Source organism: Amblyomma mixtum, chromosome 2 (assembly GCF_055824585.1).
Source record: "Amblyomma mixtum isolate Tamu chromosome 2, ASM5582458v1, whole genome shotgun sequence".
Taxonomy (NCBI): Eukaryota; Metazoa; Arthropoda; class Arachnida; order Ixodida; family Ixodidae; genus Amblyomma; species Amblyomma mixtum.
This window is the reverse complement of record NC_143013.1, coordinates 213,755,764-213,779,945: the sequence shown is the minus strand read 5'-3', so window position 1 is coordinate 213,779,945 and position 24,182 is coordinate 213,755,764. Positions and strand designations below refer to the sequence as shown.

General features: G+C 46.4%; 1 protein-coding gene across 3 annotated transcripts in view; it reads right to left on the bottom strand.

The window, feature by feature from the left end:
• LOC149362503 (uncharacterized) overlaps window positions 1-24,182 on the bottom strand; it is a 30,251-nt gene that overhangs the window by 4,893 nt on the left and 1,176 nt on the right. Inside the window, exons 2-7 of one of the 3 annotated variants that reach the window (XM_089573090.1) lie at window positions 22,575-22,578; window positions 20,560-20,967; window positions 13,739-18,890; window positions 11,151-11,333; window positions 6,935-7,153; window positions 1,522-1,772 (exon numbers count right to left, since the gene is read on the bottom strand). In XM_089573090.1, the coding sequence (XP_089429216.1) occupies window positions 1,522-1,772; window positions 6,935-7,153; window positions 11,151-11,333; window positions 13,739-18,890; window positions 20,560-20,967; window positions 22,575-22,578 (6,217 nt within the window). Of the gene's footprint in view, window positions 1-1,521; window positions 1,844-6,934; window positions 7,154-11,150; window positions 11,334-13,738; window positions 18,891-20,559; window positions 21,694-22,574; window positions 22,579-24,182 lie in introns of those variants that run through there. The other 2 variants (XM_089573088.1, XM_089573089.1) reach the window with 2 other exon arrangements.

The window sequence follows — 24,182 nt, the reverse complement described above, 5'->3', positions numbered from 1 at the left end:
TTTATGAGCATGTAAAGTGGAAAAGCCGATTTAACGAGCTGCCAAATGCTGATTTTCTACGCTCAATAACCTGAAGCACAGTGCTGATTCAGGAATTTTATAAACTGTGCTATCCTTCAATGTCGAAGGCCTTCAATACCTCAATATAATCTTGTGTCCTAAAAACAAAAATTAAAAAGCTAATCAGTTAATTTTAGTTAATTACTAGTCTTTTTTGTTGCACCCTACTACATAATTAATGTCTGCCATGCTATATAATCAACCTGCACTGACCACAAGAGGTATCTTTCACAGCTTTTTAAAGAAAAATCTGTGTCAAACAATTTGAAACACCCTGTATAATGGCAAATGTACATTTTAATGCGTACCAGTGGTTGCTAATAAAAAAAATGCTAATTAAATGAAGAATACTGCAAAAAGACAACTGTTTTCAGCACTTCCGGACAGTGCAGTAGAGCTTGGGACATTTGTCCAGGTACAAATCTTTGTCATATACTTGTGCATGCAACACGATTGTCTTTTCTTTTACCATCAGAATTCAGAATTGAAAGAGCCGTCACCTCAGTTTGCAATGAAGCATAATCGTGTTACTGCAGACAATCTCATGCTATTGGACTGCGGAGCAATAGCGCACAAGATGGGAGCATTTTCATTGGCCCAGACAAGGTGAAACTGAAACCTTATAGAAGACGAAAAAGAGATATGGAGGCGAGATGCATATCAACCTCGCTTGCAGCGATAGCTGCAAGCGAGGCTGTGGAAAGGCAGGGGCATGCACTTTCGAAACTTGATGCCATGTAACGAACAAGAAAAGAGAAAAAAAAAATACCTTCTACAAAGTTACAACACAGGGCAGTCCCATGCTAGAGAAGGCTTGAAGAGAGAATGGTTTGGTTGGTTTGGTTTGGTTTATGGGGTTTAACGTCCCAAAGCGACTGAGGCTATGAGCGACGCCGTAGTGGAGGGCTCCGGAAATTTCGACCACCTGGGGTTCTTTAACGTGCACTGACATCACACAGTACACGGGCCTCTAGAATTTCTCCTCCAAAGAAATTCTAGCCGCCGCGGCCGGGATCGAACCCGCGTCTTTCGGGTCAGCAGCCGAGCAACATAACCGCTGAGCCACCGCGGCGGCTGAACAGAGAATGGCAAGCGTTGGGTTGTCTTCACTCAGACGAGGCTCTACTCCGTTCACAAGATACGCACGCGGAGCTAGAGCCAACTGATTACGCCCCTTTGCGCGGTTGCTCCACGACCTTCAACTGGCAAAACTAGCACGAGATGAAAATATGAGCTTCAAGAAAGATAAGGCAAACGGCAGCACCACCCCTCGCATGCCAGCTTTGCGTTCTGGCACAGATTCTGAATGTAGGTGCTGGCAGGAAGCACAAAAACGTACCGGTACATCAACGACACCGAAAGGGTTAAGCCACGCTGGCGTTGAGTTTGCATGTGCAGCAACGCGAATGAATGGATCCAGCCAGGATTCCTATTCGGACACGCATCGGATGAACCACTCACCGGAAGCAAACTGCGTTTGTGCATCCGGGGCAGACATTTACGTCCCCCAGGATGCACACGCCCTGCTCCTCGGCATCCCTGCTCGTGTCCAAAGCAAAGTGGCACTCGGGAGTCGGACACGGCCACCATCGGCCGCCCATGTCCGCTGCGGCTGAGCACTCAAATGACCTGCGAGCGAGGTCGCTCAGCAGCACCGGGTTATGACTCGTCACGTGGCCAATGTCGGCGATGGCCCAGGGGCTGCCACAGTCCTGCAGGGAAGGTACAGCGCGGGCATCAGCTTACGGACGAGCTGACCGTGTAAACAGCCAACAGTCTGCACCTGGGATGCATTAAGCAAAGCGGAAAGTTGGGCAAGTTGGACAATGTTCATGATGTAAAAATAGCGCACAGGGAACACAAGGGACGAAAAGTAAACGACGCAGACAAGCGCTAAATCGCAACTGAGGTTTATTCCTGACGCGCGCAATATAAGGTAGCATTGCCGGGAATGTAGCAAAAAAGAAGAGCAGAAGGGGAAAATTTGCAAACCGATTTTTTCTAGTACTGTCATACTTTTCAGACATCGTGATCAGCGTGTACGTGAGATAATGGAGGCATACCATATTAGGAAATGTCGGAATCCGTGTATCAGTGAGCCCTCTGTTAACTTGGCAGACTGTAAAATCGATTTTTTAGCCTCAGCGTTGCATTGAATTCCTTTTTTTGATAACGGTTTTTTTAACTGATCTTCCACAGCGATGAGTGGCGCCTGATGCTTCAATTTCAATTTTTTTTTCCTCTGACTTGGTCTTTCGAGGAGGGACTGTGCGTGGTTGTTTTTGTTTTATGTGTTTTTTTAAAGTGACTACGTCATATTGCGCGCGTCAGCAATAAACCTCAGTTGCGAGTTAGTGCGCGCGTCAGCAATAAACCTCAGTTGCGAGTTAGTGCTTGTCTGCGTCGTTTACTTTTCGTCCCTTGTGTTCCCTGTGCGCTATTTTTACATCATGACCTGGGATGCAGTTCAGTCTCAAAGGCATTTGCTGGCACACTTCCCGAGCTTCTTCCAATAGTCAGAACTATATAATGCACGTCAATATCCGGATCGCATGAATGCAGGTAGCACATTTGACAAGTAAATTCAAACAGCACTAAACAACAGGACCAGAAAGAGGAGCTGAGACAAACACGGCGCTGAACTTACAACTGAGTGTATTTTAAGGAAAAATTACAATATATACATACAAAAATGGGCCCATGTACACACAGTCACACATCAAAGTTGAGATAAAATCAACAAGCCACGACAATCACACGTGTTGTACTTTCCTTCCAAACTACCCTTTGTGCAGCAATGTCATTTCTTTCTTTGACAAAGCTAAAGAAGTTTTGCTAACGCAACCATTCGATTTTCTGGTGATGTGGAGTGCTTCGGCGACTTCTCTTGTAGTCTTGTCACTATGAAAAAATAACAATTCTGTATCGTCAAAGAATGGCACTGCAATGACTTTCCAGGTTCGTGTCTTTTTTCTGCAATGAATTGGCATGCTCCATAAGCCTAACATTAATGCAACGGCCTGTCTGGTCTGTGTAAGTGAGACCACATGATAAAGGAATTTGGTACACAACCCCATCTTGCAATCAACGAACTTGTTCACGTGGTTCACCTTGCAGACAGACTTTCGTTTGGCACCATCCTGCTTTCTCTGAACTGCTGCTCCTAACTTACCCAGCTGATTAGGAGCAGAAAAAACAACCCTCATGCCATACTTGGCCCCTACCCTCTTAAAACGATGCCTTCAACCATAATGTGTCATCTAAGGCTCAGCCTGAGGACAGACCAAGGTGTGTATCGGAGTGTGCTGACGCTGTAGCCAGTAGCAAGTGCCTTAAGAAGCGTGACCATAGGTTACGATTGTTGGTGTATTGATTGTGTGAGAGGCGTTTGCGTGTCGTCCAATCCGACAAAGAAGGTTTCTTTGTTGTACTTTCCGAGAAGCAATTTTCAGGTAAAGCATGTGATGCCATAAGGAAACATCTTAGAGTGACTAGAAAGGATCTGGTACATAATAAGAAAAATGCCGTTTCATTATTGAAAGGCTTTGGGCTTCTAAATTTGGCAAATAACGTTAAGGTTGCAGAGCGTTCTATATGCTTGAAATCTTCCTTTCGGCTAAAACGCATAAGCCTGGAGTTCCGTTTCGAGCAATAGTTGCAGAGCGTCAAACTTGGAAAGTAGAGGTATCGTCATACCTTAATAAGCATTTGTCATCACTTTCTGTTGCTTTATTTATTTATTTTATTCTCTTCCCCATAATCAACTCCTGCAGTGTGTTCAGAATTGCATCTCGGAACAAAATGATGCGTGAGTATTTAAAAATGATTGTGGCATTTCTGTTGGGTCGTTCCTGGAACTTTTATCCGTTTATTTAGAGAATACCTATGTAATGCGGGAAGGTAAAGTTTTTAAGCAAAAGTCGGCAGTGTGTATTGGTGCCAAAATTGCCCCAATTCTGAGCAGCATTTTTCTAAGTTATGTTGACAGAAAAATAAAGAGTGACTTAAATGGAAAGTGCATTAGAATTGTTCGGTATGTGGATGACTTCCTGGTTTTAGTTAGGTCTTTGGGTACTGAATGTGCGCCTGAGGTACTTGATATTTTTTCACGGCATGGGTCTGTACTGAGGTTTACACACGAGATCCCTCAGAGGAACGTCTTGCAGTTCCTAGATCTGAGCTTGGCCTTCTTATCAAACCATGTATGCTGGCGATACGCTCCCAGGAGTGAAAAACTTCTTGTTAATTACACATCTTGCCATTCTACGCTAGTGAAATTCGGAATTGTAATAGGATGTATTGGTATGGCTGTCAAAAAATCTTGTATGCATCAAATGTTTGGTAGTCTTGCAGTCCAAGCCCAGAGATGTAGGGAGGCTGGGTATCGTGATTCCGTACTGGTGGCTGGTGCAAATAAGATTCTTAGAGCACTGAAATGTCTGGGTCAGCCCAAAGAAAATGTTGAGGGGAAAAAAATTGTTGTCATGCCTTATGTGCATGCGTTGTCGCATCGTTTTAAGAGGGTAAGGGCCAAGTTATGGCGTGAGGGTTGTTTTTTCTGTTCCTAATCAGCTGGGTAAGTTAGGAGCAGCAGTTCAGAGAAAGCAGGATGGTGCCAAACGGAAGTCTGGCTGCAAGGTGAACCATGTGAACAAGTTCGTTGATTGCAAGATGGGGGTTGTACACCAAATTCCTTTATCATGTGGTCTCACTTACACAGACCAGACAGGCCGTTGCATTAATGTTAGGCTTATGGAGCGTGCCAATTCATTGCAGAAAAAAAGACACGAACCTGGCAAGTCATTGCAGTGCCATTCTTTGACGATACAGAATTGTTATTTTTTCATAGTGACAAGACTACAAGAGAAGTCGCCGAAGCATTCCACATCACCAGAAAATCGAATGGTTGCGTTAGCAAAACTTCTTTAGTTTTGTCAGCGAAAGAAATGACATTGCTGCACAAAGGGTAGCTTGGAAGGAAGGTACAACACGTGCGATTGTCGTGGCTTGTTGTTGATTTTATCTCAACTTTGATGTATGACTGTGCGCACGTGTGCCCATTTTTGTATGTATATATTGAAATTTTTCTTTCAAATAAACTCAGTTGTAAGTTCAGCGCCGTGTTTGTCTCCTCTTTCTGGTCCTGTTGTTTAGCGCTGTTTGAATTTACTTGTCACCATGAAACACCAACTCGCCCAATCTGCCGTTCTGCTACAGCACATTTGAGTGAGTGCTTAAGCTTCTCATGCCAACATTCTCGTTAGCTGGCAAGAGGACATATAGGGCTTTCTGCTACAGTGCACAATGCCAACTGTGACAGGGATGCTGTTCAGTATGGTGGAAATACCATGATGACGAGAAAATGCTGCGCGTGTATGTATATGTGTGAGTTTTGTATGGTTGTGCTGCACGCCATCTTTCTCACACTCATCTGAAGTGGCCTGCCAGTTCGATAACCAGGCTAACACATCCCTTTCAGGCACCATTTTCTGTTTTCATCAAAAACGAAATTTTCTCCGCCGTAATAGCATACTCAGACCTCAAGAAAGGTAATTTGTTAGTTTTCGAGCGCAAAATACTTGTGGTTAACTTTTTTTACAGCGATTTGCAAAATTTTGTACACATAATTGATGGGAATAGCAACATGAAGCACCAGGAATTGTCAAGTGACCGCTCTAAGGATCATGGAATCAATTTCTGCATCAAGAATGTACATTACGCATGAAATGGTGATAGAAAAAAAAAAAAACTGGTGGTAATACTGCTGGAAAAATCTATCTGCATAAAAATGGTGGACAGCACATTCCCCCATTCACTGTTTCATGAAATATTATTTACTGCGTTTGCTATACGGCAAAAAAAAAGCTATCTTATTTGCAACACGAAGAATGCTAAAATTCCCTGAAGCCAATAAATCACTGCTGCATGCAGCACACACGCAGAAAAAGCTACGAGTTCAGCGCATACACAAATGTGCACAAAGTGCCTTTAAAGGGACGTCCAGTGACTATTAAAGGGTGCCTCCTCCTTGCTAAGCACCTACCGCTATAAAATAAATCACATGGAGGAAGAAGGACCCAGGTAGCACCGAACATTAGAATAGTGTTATAAAAATGTTATGTAAGTTGGAGTAATGTTACATGTTGCATAGTAACTTTACATTAACATTAAAAATTAACATATAACATTATAAGTTACATAGAAAACGTTACTTTCACATTCTAAACAAGCGTTTTAATGTAATCTTCTAAATTTTATTATAATGTTAGAGTCACAACTCTAAAACAACATTGCAAATATATTTCGAGCACGGATTTCCAGACATTTTCTCACTGTTCTTAGAGTAAAGATGTTTTTCAACTAACAGTACCTTGTGACCACATCTCTTAGATACTACTCGCCATAGATTACATGAAGAGCCCCATTATTTTGTGACAAAACTTTAGTTATTACCCATTCCCCACTGTCACTCATGGGACATCCCGCAGTAGCGAGTATATAAGCTCGGCGGCATGACATCTGTTTGGAGGTGAGTGAACATGAGTTGCTGTGCTGTAGTGTAGTGGAGAAGGTGTCGCTCTTGTTGTTGGTTCTTGCAAAGTGTTGTAAGTTGTGTGCCGTCGCCACTGGCAGGCCTGCATGCTTGTGCGGGGCTGCTTCACCATTTTCGAGAATGTTGCATTTATGTTGTTTACATGTTTCACGAATGTTTGGGGAAGGTTATTCGAACGTTTAAATGTAACATTACAAAAGCATTAGAAAAAAAGGGCATTAAGGACATTGAAATAACATTTGAGCGTAACAAAAATGTAACATTATCGCAATGTTTCGGTGCTACCTGGGGAACGACTGCCCACACCCTCGCACAACGCACCTCCTCGAAGCATGCCAGGGGCAGGGGGCTGCTCCTGAGCACCAGCAGCAGGCACGACTCGCAGTGCCAGTGGCCACACAGCTCCAGGCGGTGTCCTGCCACTGGGTCTTCACCCTTGCCGGGGGGCTCGAGACAGACAGGGCAGCGGTCTTCGGTGGCATCGGTCGCCAGCTCAGCTTGCACGTGGCGTACACCTAGCTGGTGCACCAGCTCTTCAGCCTGAAGCATAAGAAAATTTATTTCAATTATTTCATATGTGTGCTCAATCACATATAAACATGCCCAACATGGCCCACCTTACCACCGGTACCAGGTACCGGTACCATAGGTGAGTACCTCTAACCGGTACTCACCTATGGGGCAGAAATGTGGAGGCTAACAAAGAGGGTTCAGCTTAAGTTAAGTACAATGCAGCGAGCTCATCATCATCATCATCAGCCTGACTACACCCACTAACGCAGCGAGCTATGGAAAGAAAATTGATAGGTGTAACGTTAAGAGATCAGAAGCGGGCAGAGTAGGTGAGAGAACAAACGCGCTCTAATGACATCCTAGTTGAAATCAAGAAGAAGAAGTGGGCTTGGGCAGGGCATATAATGTGAAGGCAAGATAACCGCTGGTCTCTTAAGGATAACGGACTAGATTCCAAGAGAAGGCAAGCAAACGTAGCAGGGGGCGGCAGAAAATTAGGTGGGCGGATGAGATTAAGAAATTTGCGGGAATGCGGTGGCCGCGGCTGGCGAAGGACAGGGTTAATTGGAGAGACATGGGAGAGGCCTTTGCCCTTCAGTGGGTGTAGTCAGGCTGATGATGATGATGATGAACATGGCCCAGCTACACTGCATCAGGAGGTGTTTCGGAATGTGAAAATAATCGCATAAACATTTCAGCACATACAGAGTGAACTCCTGCACAGTTTTAATTGGGCCTGATAAGATATGACTAAGGGTTGGACTTTTTGGTTAGCCACCGCGGTAGCTCAGTGATTATGGCGCTCAGCTTTTTTTCGGAGATTTACTGAATTACTCACTTTTTTCAGTGATCTACTGTTGCAATCCTGTGTGGTGAAAAGTAACTTGGAGTCAATCTCATGCATTTTTGTCAGCATAAACAGTAGTTACCGGTAATTAACCTGCAAATGGTAGTATTTGGAGCTGTGCTTATAGAAGGAATTGCTATCGTCACTAAAAAAAGTAACGCAAGGTAAGTGAGACAGCCGACAGACAAGAATTCAAGTTTACTTCCATAAATTTGATATGTTTTCATTGTGTTGTTGCACTAGCCTGAGGGAGAGGGCAGGTGTCACGTGGACTTTGCGTTTATGGCAGCGATGGAACTGCCACTCGATCATTGTGACAGTCAGAGTATGATACGTTTTCATGACACCCATCCATGGTTTTGAGTCAATGTCCCACATGCAGTTGACAAATCTACATTACCAACTAGCTGCTCTAAGCGGGTGATGATAGTGAATAACTAGTGCTTTGCTAGTGGGCGGCAAGGAGGTTGTGCATCCTGGTCTGCCGAGACGTCTGAGCTAGCAGAGCAATATCTCAAATCACACAACTGTACTGCTCATCTAACAATATCAAGTCGCATCACATTCCTGGCTTCCCTACTTTGTTGCTTTTCAACTTTGAGTAACTAAACGCCTGCTGGCTACACCTTGCATGGCAAAAATTTCGAAAACTGAATTTGGCGCACTTTTACAGTTTTTTTTTTTTGTTCGATTTCAACCGAAAAGTCCAACCACTAGTTACGATGAACTGCTTAACAGCACATGCCACTTGACTGCTGAACCAGAGGTTGTGGGCTCAATATCCTGGCTACAGAAGCTGCATTTTGAAAAAGAGAAAATTTAAGACATCCACGCGCTAAGATAGTGATGCACAGGCACATAAGACATGTGAAAAACACTTGTGCAGGTTTTGTTCATGGTTTTTGCGAGTTTTGCCTCGGTTAATAGAAATTAATCTAAAGGCCCAACTGTGGAATGCCTCATAGCCATGTTGGCATGAAAACACACAGCCATCAATCATGCCCATGCATGTACTGCATAGATATATATTTCTATATATTCCACTATATAGCAATATATTCTATATAGTGTTACGGGATTGGAGAAACGCAGGAAGGGCAAGGCCGGAGAACAAAGGAAGAAGAGGTTGAGAGTGTTGTGCCCCGCTGGACGCTGATTCCCGCTCGAGGTCAAGGGCCGTTGAAAAGGAGGGTCGTACGAATTGTTGACCGGCGGAGGAGGATGGACGGGCCGCTCGTATCGAGGTGGTGGACGGCGGCGGCAATAGCGAGCAATGTGCCCCTCGATACGAGCGGCCCGTCCATCCCCTCGGCTACTGCATTTAACGTCTCTGTCTTTCTGCTGCATTCTGTGATCCTGCGCCATGGACCCCCGCGAGTCGTAATCAGCGACCGTGGCCGCCAGTTCACTGCCGATATTGTTGAAGCACTCCTTCGATTGTGCACAGTGCAGTTCAGACATTCTAGCCCCTATCATCCACAAACCAATGGTTTAACGGAGCGAACCAACCGGACACTCACCAACATGCTTTCCATGTACGTCGCTCCTGACCACAAAGACTGGGACTCCATCCTACCTTTTATCACATACGCATACAACACCGCTCAACACGAAACTACGGGTTACAGTCCGTTCTTCCTCCTCTATGCCCGCTCTCCACGACACACCCTGGACACTATACTTCCGTTCTCCACCGACGATGACCCTGGCATCGCTGAGATCCTCTGCAATGCTGAAGAAGCCCGCCAACTAGCCCGCCTGAGAACTCTCGCCTCCCAGGACCGCTCCAAAGCCCGCTACGACGACCATCATCGCCGAGTCACCTACCTCCCTGGCGAGTTGGTCTGGGTTTGGCGTCCACTCAGGAAGCGTGGCTTAAGCCAGAAACTGCTCGCGAACTATACCGGTCCCTATGTCATCTTGGAGCGACTCAGTGACCTCACTTATAGGATTGCGCGCGTCACCGCAAGCGGCCGACGTTCTGCCCGCACAGAACTCACCCATGTCGCGCGGCTGAAACTTTGTCATCCACGTGCCGATGCCTGACTCGCCCAGCGGGCTTCGCCTGCGACGGGGGAAGTGTTACGGGATTGGAGAAACGCAGGAAGGGCAAGGCCGGAGAACAAAGGAAGAAGAGGTTGAGAGTGTTGTGCCCCGCTGGACGCTGATTCCCGCTCGCCGATCGAACCTCTCGCCGCTGGCCTGTTGAACCAGCTAGAACACCCCGGCTATAAAGATTATAGCCGTAACAATATATTCAAATCACACACTTTCATTCTTGCATCAAGAGAAGTGCACGGCCATGAAACATCTAAAGTTGTGGAGGATAAGGCTTGGAGTGATTGACACCTTGAGGCCGAAACATGGTCTCAAACTGCCACATTGCACACATGCCAACATGAGGCCTGAACTGATAATCTAAGCAATCAAAAGCACACCAAGAACACAGCTAGGAGCATGACGATAGCACCCCAAAGTATATTTATCCCTTCGGCTAAATGAGCTTGCTATGGTTACCTGCGCTATAGTCGAATACGACGTACGAAAGCACTGACTGCCACACTGAATTCCTCCATGACGAAAAGTAGTCTGCTGTTAGCTTTTCCTGGCACCTAAACAAGAAGCTAACCATCGGACGAAATCATAAGCAAGAATTTTGATGTCTCTGGCTTGTTTGATATAGTGACACATGAAGAGGCTAATTTCGTTTACTGCTTTCAATGGTGAGCGGAGCAGTAGAGGATGCCGTAGCCCGCGGCCCGTTGTTACCGACTGCTGCATGCTTTTTATGCGAAGCATACTACTTTAGCTACCACTTCAGCCCTTCACCGTGGTTGTGCGCCTCCAAATCACGTGATACATGACGTCACACCACGTGACACGATGACGTCATGACAGTGGAGAAACAAGGGCCCACCTCGCGCCGTCGCTGTGGTTGTGCGCCTCCAAATCACGTGACACGATGACGTCACACCACGTGACACGATGACGTCACGACAGTGGAGAAACGGGGGCCCACCTTGCGCTGTAGCTGTGGTTGTGCGCCTCCAAATTACGCGACACGATGATGCTTCGCATTCTCCAGGCTTAACCAAATTAAGCCTCAGCCTTTTTTTAAATGTATCCTACTATGGACTGTTCACCCTTCTCATTCAAGATACCCCGTACCACACTCACTTGTGCAACAGCCGCATCTGTGCCGACCACCTCGATTGACTTGAAGCCATCTTGGAACTTCGCCGTGTCCAGCTTACTCTCTCTAATGAAGTCTGTGACGCTGTTTCCAAACCTGGCAATAAAGGACCTCAGCATGCTGACCCCTCCACCAACGATCATCAAGGTCTTCCTGCTGTACGTTGCCTGCAAAAAGCAGCAAAAGCGTTTGGCAATCTGTTAACCCTTTGAAGGTTTTTGCCGTATATGTACGGCGGCGATTTTCTGTCCCGCAAGGTCTTTGCTGTACGGGTACAGTTTCGATCTTCCGTTTGAAATTTTGCGCCAAAAGAACGATGCGTGCTCACTTGGGGGTGCTGCCACCTCTTGGGACTTACAAGAAGTGTTTGAATTTTGTGCTGCCTTCTTACGGAGATAAGCAGAACTTATGTCTAGCTTTAGCGCGGCGGTACAGACTGCAGCAACATCCCTTTGGTAGTTTTGGTTTCGCCACGTGATTGCAACGGAGTCGCGCGAAATTTGAGTTTTTTTTTTGTCAGCACTATCTTGCAGGGGCTGCCGAAGTTGATTTCTATCTTTATTGGCACTGCTGTTAGCTTGCTTATCACCGTTGCTCGCGAGGTATTCTCGCCCTCTGTGGCAACGCGCCTACGCGGTTTCGATTCCGCCGTGGGATCGCAACGGAGTCGTGCGAAACGTGTTTTCTCTTTGTGGGCACTGTTTTGCAGAGGCAGCCAAAGTTGATTTCTATCTTTATTGGTGCTGCTCTTAGCTTCATTATCACCGTTGCTATTCTATTCTGTTGAACATTTTCCAGTTGTGAGTGATGCTGTCACCAAAGTACTGTTCATAATTTTTTTTTACTATTCATTCTCGATTATATACATTTTGTAGATTCAAGATCCGCAATAAAGTAATTTCACCACCTGGGAAAGTTTTCTTCAAAATAATTCGACCCTCAAAGGGTTAACTCTGACGAGAATGTCACAAATTCTGAATAGATCTATTTTCCCTTCCCTCGAATTTATTGTTCTTTTTTTTTTTCAGTTATAAGTGCATCCTCTTGTGCCACAATGCGCCCTTTTTTGCTGAATGCTGCGTCTGCCCTCACTTTATGCAACCACAACTGTGACTCTAGGAATGCGTTTGCCAACGTGGAACAAGAGAAGGAAAGAATGTAAAAGTAACACAACGCCCAGCTGCTTTGTGACAGCAGGGTTGCTGATTTCATCAAGCAGCATACAACTGCTTTTCATTTAAGAACAGTGATATATGCTGGACTTGAGAGCTGCCATCTTGAATGTCAGCTACGCAAAACTGAAACCACAAAGTAAAAGCCTAGCATGAAAGAGGTACCAGCTATGGGTATCAGCGATGGGTACGAGCAACAAGCAAGACTTGACTCCTCTGAGGTTCCACCTCTGGCAGTTTCCCTCATCTACCCAGTAAAGTTTGAAGTCATTCTAAGTGTACAAGCCTGAATGGCCACTGACACATTCAGTATTCATGCATACGTGCCTGTTTTGCAGATATTTGTACTTCCCATAATAAAAATAGCTTTCTTCAAGAAAGGCATCACCCAAAAAGGCCTCTGGAAGATATCTAAGGCATTATTCACAACACACCTGCGTGTCATATGACAAAGTTCTCTGACTAATGTGAGTTAAGGTGCAGATCTGGGCAAGTCGATACACTTTTTAGCTCCACTGTGTTGTCTACTTCTTTCTGGTCCTTTGTTTTGCACTGTTCTTTCTAATATGAGACGCAATTGCTCCACCTTGATACAACAGTATATCCACACATGACCAGGCAATCCTGATGGTTAGAAAAATTTATATCCAGCTAAAAGTATTTTGCAGGCTTTCTTTCAAGGCCGGTAAAAAAATGCTATGTAAATGATGCCTTGGTGCAAATATTTCAGCCGGCTGTTTTTCAAGGTGATGCACAACTTTTGCACTGAAACTTCATTCCTGACACCACTATTAAAAGAGTTAGCTAGTTAGTCTTTGCTAATTAATGAAGGTTCCAGAGCAACAAAAAGTACCACCGACTAGGACATGCGACCCTCAAAAGTGCTCAGCTGGTTTCTCTTAGCTAGCACACTCTGTATTTTTTGAAATCGCGGTTGCTTTAGCCCGGGACAGCTAGTATGTTCTCTGCTTACAAACCTAACCTCATCATATAGTACCATATTTTTCTGTGCCTTCCCACACTGATGCTGTCATATGTGGTGGTAAAGCAGACAAAAAGCAAAATTAATCATTTTCCTCCAAGTAGCTTGCTTTCTGCAGCTTAGCTTTCAAAAGACTGAAAGGTCTACAAGAAGCTCAAAGGATAGCAAGGTGGCTCCATATACAGGCTGAACTTGTTTTCAGAACCATCTGCATCAGCAGGCCCTGTTCAGCCTGTGTTAAAAGTTTAAATCCTGGGGGTTTGCAAATAGGCCACACTATGCAGCTCGTTATGCAGCTCTGAAACTTGGGACTTCCATGAGTGCCATATCAACCCAACCGCACAGTTTGGAAGCGTAACCTCGAGTAAGGGTGCTTAGTTTCCACTAAAGGCAGCACATCTTAGCTTTCAAAACTCACCTGCGCTCCGCTGCACTTCCTCAGCAGCTCGCTAGCAGTGTTGACAAGTTCCTTCTCGCCGATAAGCCGGGTGTTGCCGGGCTTGCGGTACACGTAGATGCCCCCACCTGGCGCGGCAGCCTTCACAATGCTTGCCACCAGCTCCGCGCTCAACGAACTCTCAACCTGTGCAGCCTCGAAGGTGAGCAGGCCATTAAAAAGCTGCACAACCTTATGAAAGTCGTTCAGGTTGTTGGCTCGCAAGCTCATGCGAACCACCTCTCCGCATGGCGTTGCATCACACTTGAGGTTATCCTCGGGGCGCAGCCCTTCTTGACGGCTTAGCTCCACTTCAACCCTCTTCTGCACGGCAGCAAAGAAGGCGCAGGGAAAGAAAAAGACCCCTTCCACAAGAGAGTGAATGGTGAGTGGCAGTGTGGCACTGTCGCCATCACTGGTAACCGGCGCACCCTTGAGTAGAGCACAAGCGCTCTGAGCCGTGACAGCATTTTCAAAGGACATCCAGCCCTTGAATATGTAGTCTCCAGACTTGGGAGTCCTGAGGTTTACCTTAGGCCTGCCAGCACCTGGTTCCGTTTCGAAGGCCTTTTCGATTGCGATTTCCAACGCTTGAAGCTGTTCCTGAGACGTCTCAAATGCTGGTTCATGGATGAGTCGAACGCTCTTCAGCCGTTGGGCTAGCAATGCTTGCAAAGCCTTTTCAACGGACACCTGACTAACTGTAGGTGGTAGGCCATTCATGTACAGCTGACACGGCACCTTTTTGTTGCGCTCACAAGTCACCACAGCACCGTCGAGCTGCAGAGAGAGTGGAAGTGATTCCGCAATCCTGTCAAATGATGCCTGATCGGGGAATTCAGCAAACGCGATGCCCGTGCAGCGCCTGCGTGGCAGGGAGACCTGTGCATGAAATGCTGGCCTTTGGTTCCTCTGCTCTTCGCGATATTCCAGAGCCTGTCCCTTCACGGAAACTCTCAGCTCATCGTCCTGCTTGGACAGGGCACTGTAAGCAGCACTGGCTTCCTTTGCAGTTTTGTAGGTGACCTGGAAGGCATTGTCCTTCTTGAGGAACCAATACTGGACAATGTCTCCAAGTTCGTTCACCCTCTTCCGGAATTCGGGAAGCGGGATCTTTATGTCGCCTACAACGAGAGTGCGGAAATTTGTAGGTGACAGCAACTCATCCACTTGACCTCCAATGCCGATGACGGCAAGCACGGGCTGAGTGGCGTAAGCCGAGTCATGTTGCGTCAGAAGCGCCTCCCTGTCCTTCTTGGCAAGTCTCGCCACCTGATCTGCGACTATGCTCTGAAGGTATCGGCGAGCCTCAATGCAGTACTGCTTGTGACCTGTGATCACAATGCATTGTCTTGCAGAGTCCAAGGTTAGTGACCCCTTCACGCCATCCTTCAAACTCCGCAGCTTTTCTTCTATCAGCTTCAGTGCATTTGCAGGGACAAACTGGTAGTTCCAGATTAGATTTCCGATAGGACCAAATCGTTCCTGAAAATTCTGCTCCACTGGTTTTTCCAGTTGTAGTGGTGTGGCAGGATCACCTAGGGATATTTCACCCTGATCAGCGAGTGATGAGAAGTTGAGGATTTGCAGCTTTTTTGCATCCCTTGGCTTACAGAACAAGCAGCAGACAACATTTTTTGCTTGGCTTGCCCTTTTGTCAAACAATGACTGTGGTGATACCTGCAGCCTGCTTCCGAGAGTAGGGTGACAATAGCCCCATTCAGTGGCCTGAAGCAGGCCTTCCGGGAAAGACTCGGCAAGCATTTGACCCGTGGTAACTGTAGCATTCTTCTCCTCGGTGGCTGAACATGCACAGAGGTTCTTGCCCTTCAAGATGTCAAATTCCGACTGAATCACTTGCGCGCTTCTGTGCAGGTGATTAATGAAAGCCTCATTGATGCCGTTTACCTCACACCACATGCTCTTCATTTTCTTTGGCACAGCCAGCCAGTTCTTATACATTTCTAAGATTCTCGAAAAGCCGCCGTCTCCCTCAGACAATGGGACAGTCCGCTCAGTGCCATCCTTGTTCAGCAGCCTGTAGGCAGCGCGCAAGTCTTCGAGAGCCAAGACTGCGAGGAGGACAGCGTGAAGCGATGAAGCTCGGCCAGATGACCCCACTATCAACTTGCCTAGCCTGGGCTCCAGGCCGGTACTGCACAGCTTTGCACCCAAGTCAGTTAGTTGTCCATTCGTGTCCAGTGCCCCAATCTCGGCAAGTGCCTTGTTGGCGTTTTTCAACACTTCCTTGGGCACCTTTTCCAAAAGGGAAGTCGTAGTGCTAGTCTGCCGAGCTGAAACACGAAACACAATGTCCTCCATAAATCGGGAGTTTTTTTCTTCCATGGGGAGAGCAAGGGCGAAAGCTTCCCGGCTGTAGAGTCGATAGCATGTTCCGTGCTGGTGAATTCCAGCCAAGAATCTCCGTTGTTCGGCTTCAGCTTCAGAGATGCATGCTAGCTGCATAACCAAGACACCATTTTGCGAAACTATTGTCTGCACAAGGCCGCTGTCGACAACACAACGCACTTGCAGCATGCTGGCACTCGCGTCAGGGCACTCCACAGCAAACAGTACCCTCCAACGTCCGCTTGGCATAGCACCGACTTTGGACGTCAAAGCCTTCCCTGGGTACAATACCTCATGACGAACACCATCCTGGAGTTGCCCTACATGCTTTCGGTGCTCTAGCATCCCGTCAGCCATGAATGAATCTCTCAGAGAAGGCAAGAATACGAGGATGTCTCCGCCAAGGCTTTCTTTCTGGCAGAACTCAAGCGCAACAGCGATGCATGCAGCAGCCGTGTTCGTGGGCTGCTCTTTCCAGATGACGTCCACAGGAAAATTGAGGACACACCTTACTATATCCTGGGCCCCAAGGCAAAAGGACTCCTGGATGGCCACGGATACGTCAGACTCTGTGCTGCACAGTACTAGACGAACCTGAGACACAAAGTGCTTGCGCAGCACGGCCAAGGTGACACGCTGGTAAGCGCTGTCCTCTTGCAATCCATCGACGACAATGGCCTGGAAGCCTGCTAATGCCGTTCCACAGTGCAAAAACTCCTGAACGAAGTGGCGTGCGGTGGTGAAAACAACTTTGGACTTTGGGTCCGGCTGCTCTCCTGAAACAGTCCAGCACTCCGATGGTCCCAGGGCAGTTACACTTGCGGTGCACTTTGTGCACTGCTCAGCGGCAAAGTCACTGGGTTGAATGCTGAGTACCCGGCAGCCGAGGTCTTGCAGGTACGACGGCACTTCAAGGCTTGCTCCAGACCCTGGAGAAGTCACCAGGAAGACAATCTGCCGCTTGTTCAGGCCATCGAGTAACTTAGACTTCACGCTGTAAACAGCCGAAGACCTGCGCAGCCTTGCCACTTCAGTCGCCGTAATGGTGTCTGCTTGTTGTGGAGATGATGGAAGCTTAGAAACGGTGCTGTTGAACTCCCTCAACTGGGCTTCATAGGCTTCCGCAAGTTTCTGCAGGGCCAAGCGCTCTTCCTTTGTCTTCTGGTCATTGCCTTTGAAGCAAGCCGCCTGCTTCTTAATGGCTTCGACCTTGGCCTGATGGGCATTCATCGCAGCTCTTATTTTCTTCACAAGACTGGTTGCATCTGGCCCGGGTATTGCACTTTCCTCTACCGCCACCTTTTCGGACAGTATTCCTAAGCAAACTGGCATGTCACTCCGACTAGCAGCCAGCTTGTTCAGAACTGCAACCGCTTTTTTAGCCTTTTTGGTGCTTGGGTAGACCAGGCATACAATGCGGCCAGCAGAGTCAAATTCTACAACAAAGTCTTGAGGAACGCTCGTTTTGGACAGGAGGCTTTTCCAGTACAGCTCGTTTTTTTTATGCTGGGTAGCCAGCAACCCAACTTTTGCATGTACCTGCGAACCCACTTCGGACAGTCTTTCCTTTTTTGACTTTGTCAACTGGTTATTTTTGTCGGCTTCATTGAGACAACCTGCAGTACTGGCAGAAGCAGTGTTCTTTTTCGCAGCAGCTATGCCACGGTGTACTTGAGCATTGTCCTTTTGACAGCCTGCTGAAATTTTTGTTACCGCTAGCTTTTTTTGCATGGAAGAAGCGGTACCTTCAGCTGCCTTAGCATTTTTTTTTTGGTTTTTGGAATCGCTGTCCACTGTCGATGCAGCTTTCCTGAGGTCACTGACAAACTCCGAGTAGCGGATACTTTCACTGGCCGAATCGGTAAGTGCCCTTTTGGCCTGGTCATTGTGGATAAGCACAACGTGAATGAGGTCTCTGTACCGGATCTCGTGAATCTCTGATGCAAAGTCCACATCGCCCGAGATGAGCACAATGCGTGATTTGGTCAATTTGTGGGCGTCAGAGAAGCGCCGCAGAACGGTGCGCAGTTTCTCATCAGCCGCATTCTTCTGGTCTCCCGGAACGTGGATCACTGTAACGTGTGCCTCGCTAAGCTCGACTACAACCGCTGGTTTCATGCGGATGATGTCACATGCGACGATGAAGTCCGCCTCGCGATGACCTGTGTAGAACTGCTGCCGCACCTTCTGCACAATCTTGTATGCTGCAACCCCGCTGGGCACTGCACAGTTTTCAATGTCCCAGAAAACACTGATCATGCCAATCGATGACGATACTGGTGGAAGAGCCATAACTGACTGGGAGTTTCCAATGCCTGCGGCAGCCCCATCATTGCCGGTGGGCAAGACGGTATCCGTCAGGTCTTCAATGTCTTCAGGCTTCAAAGTGATGTCCAGTTCTTCTTCCACATCTGGTTCATCGTAGTACAAGTCATAGTCATTGTCGGCCACAGGACTGCTGCATTCAACATCTGGTTCATCACAGAGCAGGCCATAGTCTTCCCCACCACCTTGCTCACTCGTAGCATCGAAATAATCGGAGACACTGAGAGCACAGCTGTCAGACAGCACGGATATCTTGTCATCCCCTGCAGTATGGCGCAAAGCTCGCTTGAAACAGAGCAGGTTTTCCCCAGCGCTAAGCCCCTGTCCCTGGTTCCACGAGGCACCACCTCGGCGCCTGGAGTGAAAACGACCTCGTGGAAAGCCCCCTCGTCTCCCCCTTGCGTGGCGACCGCGGGCGTGGCCCTGCTGCTGTTGTTTCTGGTGACTGCTGGCATCGGCACTGCAATTTGATAAGAGTACCTTACTATTTTGCAACAGAGTACAAACAGCATGCTGAGAACATTCATTTACATGACTCTACAGAAGTGAAATGAGACAGTAAGCAGTTGCCTGTCGAACTGATCGCATTCGCTTATAGCACAACATTTTTACCAAGTAGATTAGACTTTTTACCTTTGTCGCTTTTGTGTTGATTGCTGCCCTAGTTTTGGAACATTACAATTGCATCATGATCCAACAATGTCAGCACCAGCTAGAAGCATTCTGACATCAGAGGCACACTTAAGATTAAGATTGAGATTAGCAGAATCTCAATGATACGAGCACGGTTGACACCAATTTCCGGATGATACGAATTTGTAATATTACCCGGCCAAAATGTGTTGTGTACAATCTGTAGGATTTTGGATGTTCCGACCACCCTCCTGCGCTTCTGCGCAAGAGCTACAAATCAGCACTGCCCGTACATCACTGATGCTGCGATTGCTTGTCGTGCGGTACACACCACGAGTGGCAAGCTGTGGCCGTGTGGCCATAAATAAATCCAGTCAGCCGTAAACACATCCGTGTTAACGCAATCCCCACGATGTGAAACTTCAGATGCTATGAACTTTTTGTAACCTCTTGAGGTTCGAGATTCATCGCGATTCGTGACCGAGGTTCGAGATCATCGAGATTCTGCTGTAACTTTTGTTTGCTGCTGTCACAAAGTGTCCTCCAGATGTTTAGTCGATAATGTAAGCACAAACTATTCTCTTTTGCTGAAGAGAAAGCAAGAAAATCTGAGTTAATTTCCATGCTGTTTCTGAACTGTGAGGTCACACTTGAGTTCATAGCAGAACATAACCGTGGAGCTTAAAAATCCGTCCCTGCTGGAAGGCCTCTTTGTGAGAGGGGGAGCCAAAGCTCATGGCAGCACGTGCTCCTGCCTTCTGGGTGGCAGGGAATAATACGGGACAAAATATGCACACTACCTCTCTCCCATGCCTATTCAGGGGGTCACTGACCTGCCCCCTGCCCCCCCCCCCCCCCCCCCTTTTCCTCTTCCCCCCTTGGTGCACACCTATGGGAAGCACATTTACTTCATGGCTGCTTGTACTGTCTCTACAACACGTGCTTGTGGGATTTCCTTCACTGGCCCTGTATTTGCTGCAATTAAGAGCGGTGTTCGCAACTCACCACTCATGAGCAACTGACAACGCATAAGCTCTGTGAACATGGAAACATGCCGTGACACGTGGATGCATAGTTGTGTATATGACAGCCTTAGCAGTACACAGATTGCATAGTGAACAAGTGTCCAACAAACAGGGCACCAAGTCTGCACAGCAGTCAGCGACTAGCTTTATTTAGGTAGGTCTGAGCACTTGTATGTCTCCCCCTTTTGATAAAAACTTCAAAGAAAGCAACAGTAAGTGATGAGTTTATGAATTTGTGTACTGCTCAGGTGCAGAGCAAAAACCTTCAACTGCAATGAGACAGAATGCTTAACTATAATAATCCTTTTCAGCAAGCATTCCGTGGAGTGCACAGCCAGGGGAATCAAAATCATGGCTCTTTTCTAAGTGTAACAAACAGTGTTAAAAAAAATATGCGATGAAGATGTCTGCATTTGCCTCCTTTCCATTTGCATTGATTTGAATATGGCCAAAAGCATATCTGGTGCTTGCCTCGGGTGCCTGTTGCCATTACTGCCCTTTGTTGTGCCCCTTTGGCTCTGGTAGCTGCTGTTGCCGCCCCTTCCTCTGTCAGGTAGATGTGAACCTGGCCTGGTTGCTCCGCCACCACGATGAGAACCACCACCTTGATGGGCACCGCGGTTGGCACCAGCACCACGATTGGCACCAGCACCACGACTGGCACTGTCACCACAATGGACACTACCAGCGTGGTGGGCACCACCATGATTAGCACCGCTACCATGATGGGCACCACTACCATGATGGCCACCACTACCATGATTGCCACCACTACCACGATGGGCACCACTACCATGATGGGCACCACTACCATGATGGCCACCACTACCATGATTGCCACCACTACCACGATGGGCACCACTACCATGATGGCCACCACTACCACGATTGGCACTGTCACCACGATGGCCTCCACCACCACGATTGGCACTGTCACCACGATGGCCTCCACCACCACGATTGGCACTGTCACCACGATGGCCTCCACCACCACGGTTGACACCACCACTGCCACCACCACGCTGCGCGGGGTTCGACTGGTGGGAAGCTTTCGGTGCATGGCTGGTGCCCCTCATAGCTCAGGGACTCTCTCCGAGGGCTACTGCAACAGCAATAAGGCAGATGTGAATGGCTGGGCACACCACGCTTCCTTTAGCTAGATTAAGGCTTTAGCCAGATTAAGTGCCAAGAGAATAACAAAGCTACAAGCACGTAAAAAAACCCTCAAAACTGCTAAAGCGAAGTGTGATTAACAGATGTGTCCGTATGATGCACAGTTGAATGAATGGGTGCACATGGATGAGTATGTGCTTGGCTAGATACGTAGGTACAGATCCAACAGTAGGTGGGTGGATGGCACAAAGGCGTGGAGGCATAAGTGGATAGGTGAACTGTAGGGTAAGTATGAACAGAAGGGGATTCCCCTCCACCTTGGGGGATTCCCCTAAAACTTTTGACGAAGGATGAATCCATAGACTGACAGACTAAGCTTTACAACTGCAATATAACATTTCCAAGACTATAAGATGGCTCGTGTCAGGCCTATGTACACAATAGTGGAACGTGCAACAACATTAAGAACTATATATAGACAGGTGTCATTAGGAAGTATTCCACATAAAACAACAAAGTATGTGGCCTAATTTTCTTTAATGAGTGAAGATTTGTGATCTTTGGTGGTAGCTGTACATTAAACGTTGGAGTATTATAAAGGAAGAGGTCCTGAAGTATATAGATACTGTAATGGGGACCTCTTATCATTATGTTGCATCTAGAAAAATATTATATTTCAAAACTTCAGATAGCACGGATTTAAACACAGATTTTTCGCACCACTCGGCTTAAAGGGGCCCAGAAACACAATCTTTGTTAACTGTTTTGCCTGTTGATTGCATACAGTGAGTTATAATGGTGCTATTAGCGTCGGTAACACCGCGTATATTCCGTTTTTTAATATTTTAATGTCCCCCCAAAAACAACTTCATGGCTCTGATGGTGTCGCCACACAGTGGCGGGTTTTTAGCAGCGGATATGACATCACCTAGCGCGAGCTTGATGACCGGACAAACAGTAAATATACTGCAAATTGTGTGAATAAATAGAGAAACATTTTGTCACCTGTCTGCGTTTTATATTATATCAACAAAGACAATTTGTTTGTCTTAGATAAAAGCCCTGCAAGGCAAGTAAAATAAAAATACACCACCAGGGGCGCTCTGGCACGGAAACAACGCTGCCAGTCTCACAGAGAGCAGGCAACCATGGAGTACAAACTTCCGCGACGTGCTCTGGCTGGCTGTTTTGATTGGTTGCGCCACGTGCCGTCATTGGGAGAGCGAAATAGGAGTGGGAAGCCCCGCCAAAATCGAGTTGAGGGCAGCGTTTTGTTTGCTTGTATTTTGAAATTTCTTCACTGAATAACTCCCGTTCCTGTGCATCGATTCCTGTAATTCTTTTTAAGTCAGCATCTGTGTGACATAAAGAACCCACCTGAAGTATAGCCGGTATTCCCCCAGGCAGTGTTTCGCAGCCCCTTTAAAGACTTATCACACCACTTGGCATCAGCCCTTGACCAGCACCCAGTAAGTGACTGTGTATTCTTGGACTTTGTTGTAAGCATTTTGTAAACAGGCTTACTTACTTCAAAAGTTCAAGCGTATATTCTGAAACCAATAAACTCTAATAGAGAGCTGAAGATTTTTTTTTTTATGTAAGCAGTCGGTGATTTTGAATTATTTTTCTTCAAGAAATGTCTCAGTCACTTTTATGGTACAGTGTTAGGGCTACTCTTGTTCCTACTATATTACTGACACTACAGATAACATTGCATCATTGTTTCAAATGACTGGTTGTTCTCTTTTAAGTCATTAATAAGCACAGTGACTATGAAGCTTTGCAGAATGATTTCAACATAGTGACTGCATCGTGTACACAATATTAGATGTCATTAAATGCAGCCAAATGTATGCACGTCGCGTTTACAAGAAAGCGCTCCTACCAACAGCACACATATAAAATCCGTGACGCTAATTTGGTCGCAAGTAAAGAATTCAAATACTTAGACATTTATTCTCTTCACTTCTGACTTAGACAAGACACATAAATTAAATAACAAACAAAACAACCTCACTTGTAAGTTTTCTGAGGTAAAATTTTTGTGCCCTACCCAGCGACCTGAAGCAACAATTATACTTCACACACATAGTATCAATACTAGAGTATGCAGACATACACTGGAATCTTCATACCATAGAACTAGTTAAAAAACTTGAAAAATATACAAAACAGGGCTGTCAGGCTTTGGCTGAGTATAACCATAATAGAAAAGCTGAGTGTGAAAGAAGTTGAACACATTACTCTTCAATGGCAGGACTGGAAGACTAATACAGCAAACCTGCAACTAGAAATTTTCTGTTATAGTATTGATCATTCCAGAATGGGCACTGACTGCAAGACAAACAAACTCTCTTAGTATATATCTCGAATAAGAAATCGGCCTTCGAATCTCAAAGAACTTTGTTTGCTTAATTGTTATGAAGGTGTGAGTTTAAAGTAGTATATATTCCATTTTTTCCAAACAGCGTTGGCCTGCAACCTTAATCCTGCCTTATGCTATACAAACCACATCCCCATATATTGCATATACTGCACAGTATTGTATATACGGCAAGGGGGTGTTATGTTTAAAATATAATCGACCTGCTGTAATGGTTGATTACCAATGCAAATGTTAAATAAAAAAAAGACTGCAGGGAGCAAAAAAACTGACAGAGATTCAACAGCTATGGTATTATGCTGCTGAACACAATCACAGAATTTATTTGTGGACAAAGCAAGCAATTTTCTATGTAGGCACGACACAAGGATACCTAGCTGCATACCATAGATCGATTTCCTGTATGAAAACCAGTTATCACAATTCTTTTTGCAAAAACCTTCAACTGCAATGAGACAGAATGCTTAACTATAATAATCCTTTTCAGCAAGCATTCCGTGGAGTGCACAGCCAGGGGAATCAAAATCATGGCTCTTTTCTAAGTGTAACAAACAGTGTTAAAAAAAATATGCGATGAAGATGTCTGCATTTGCCTCCT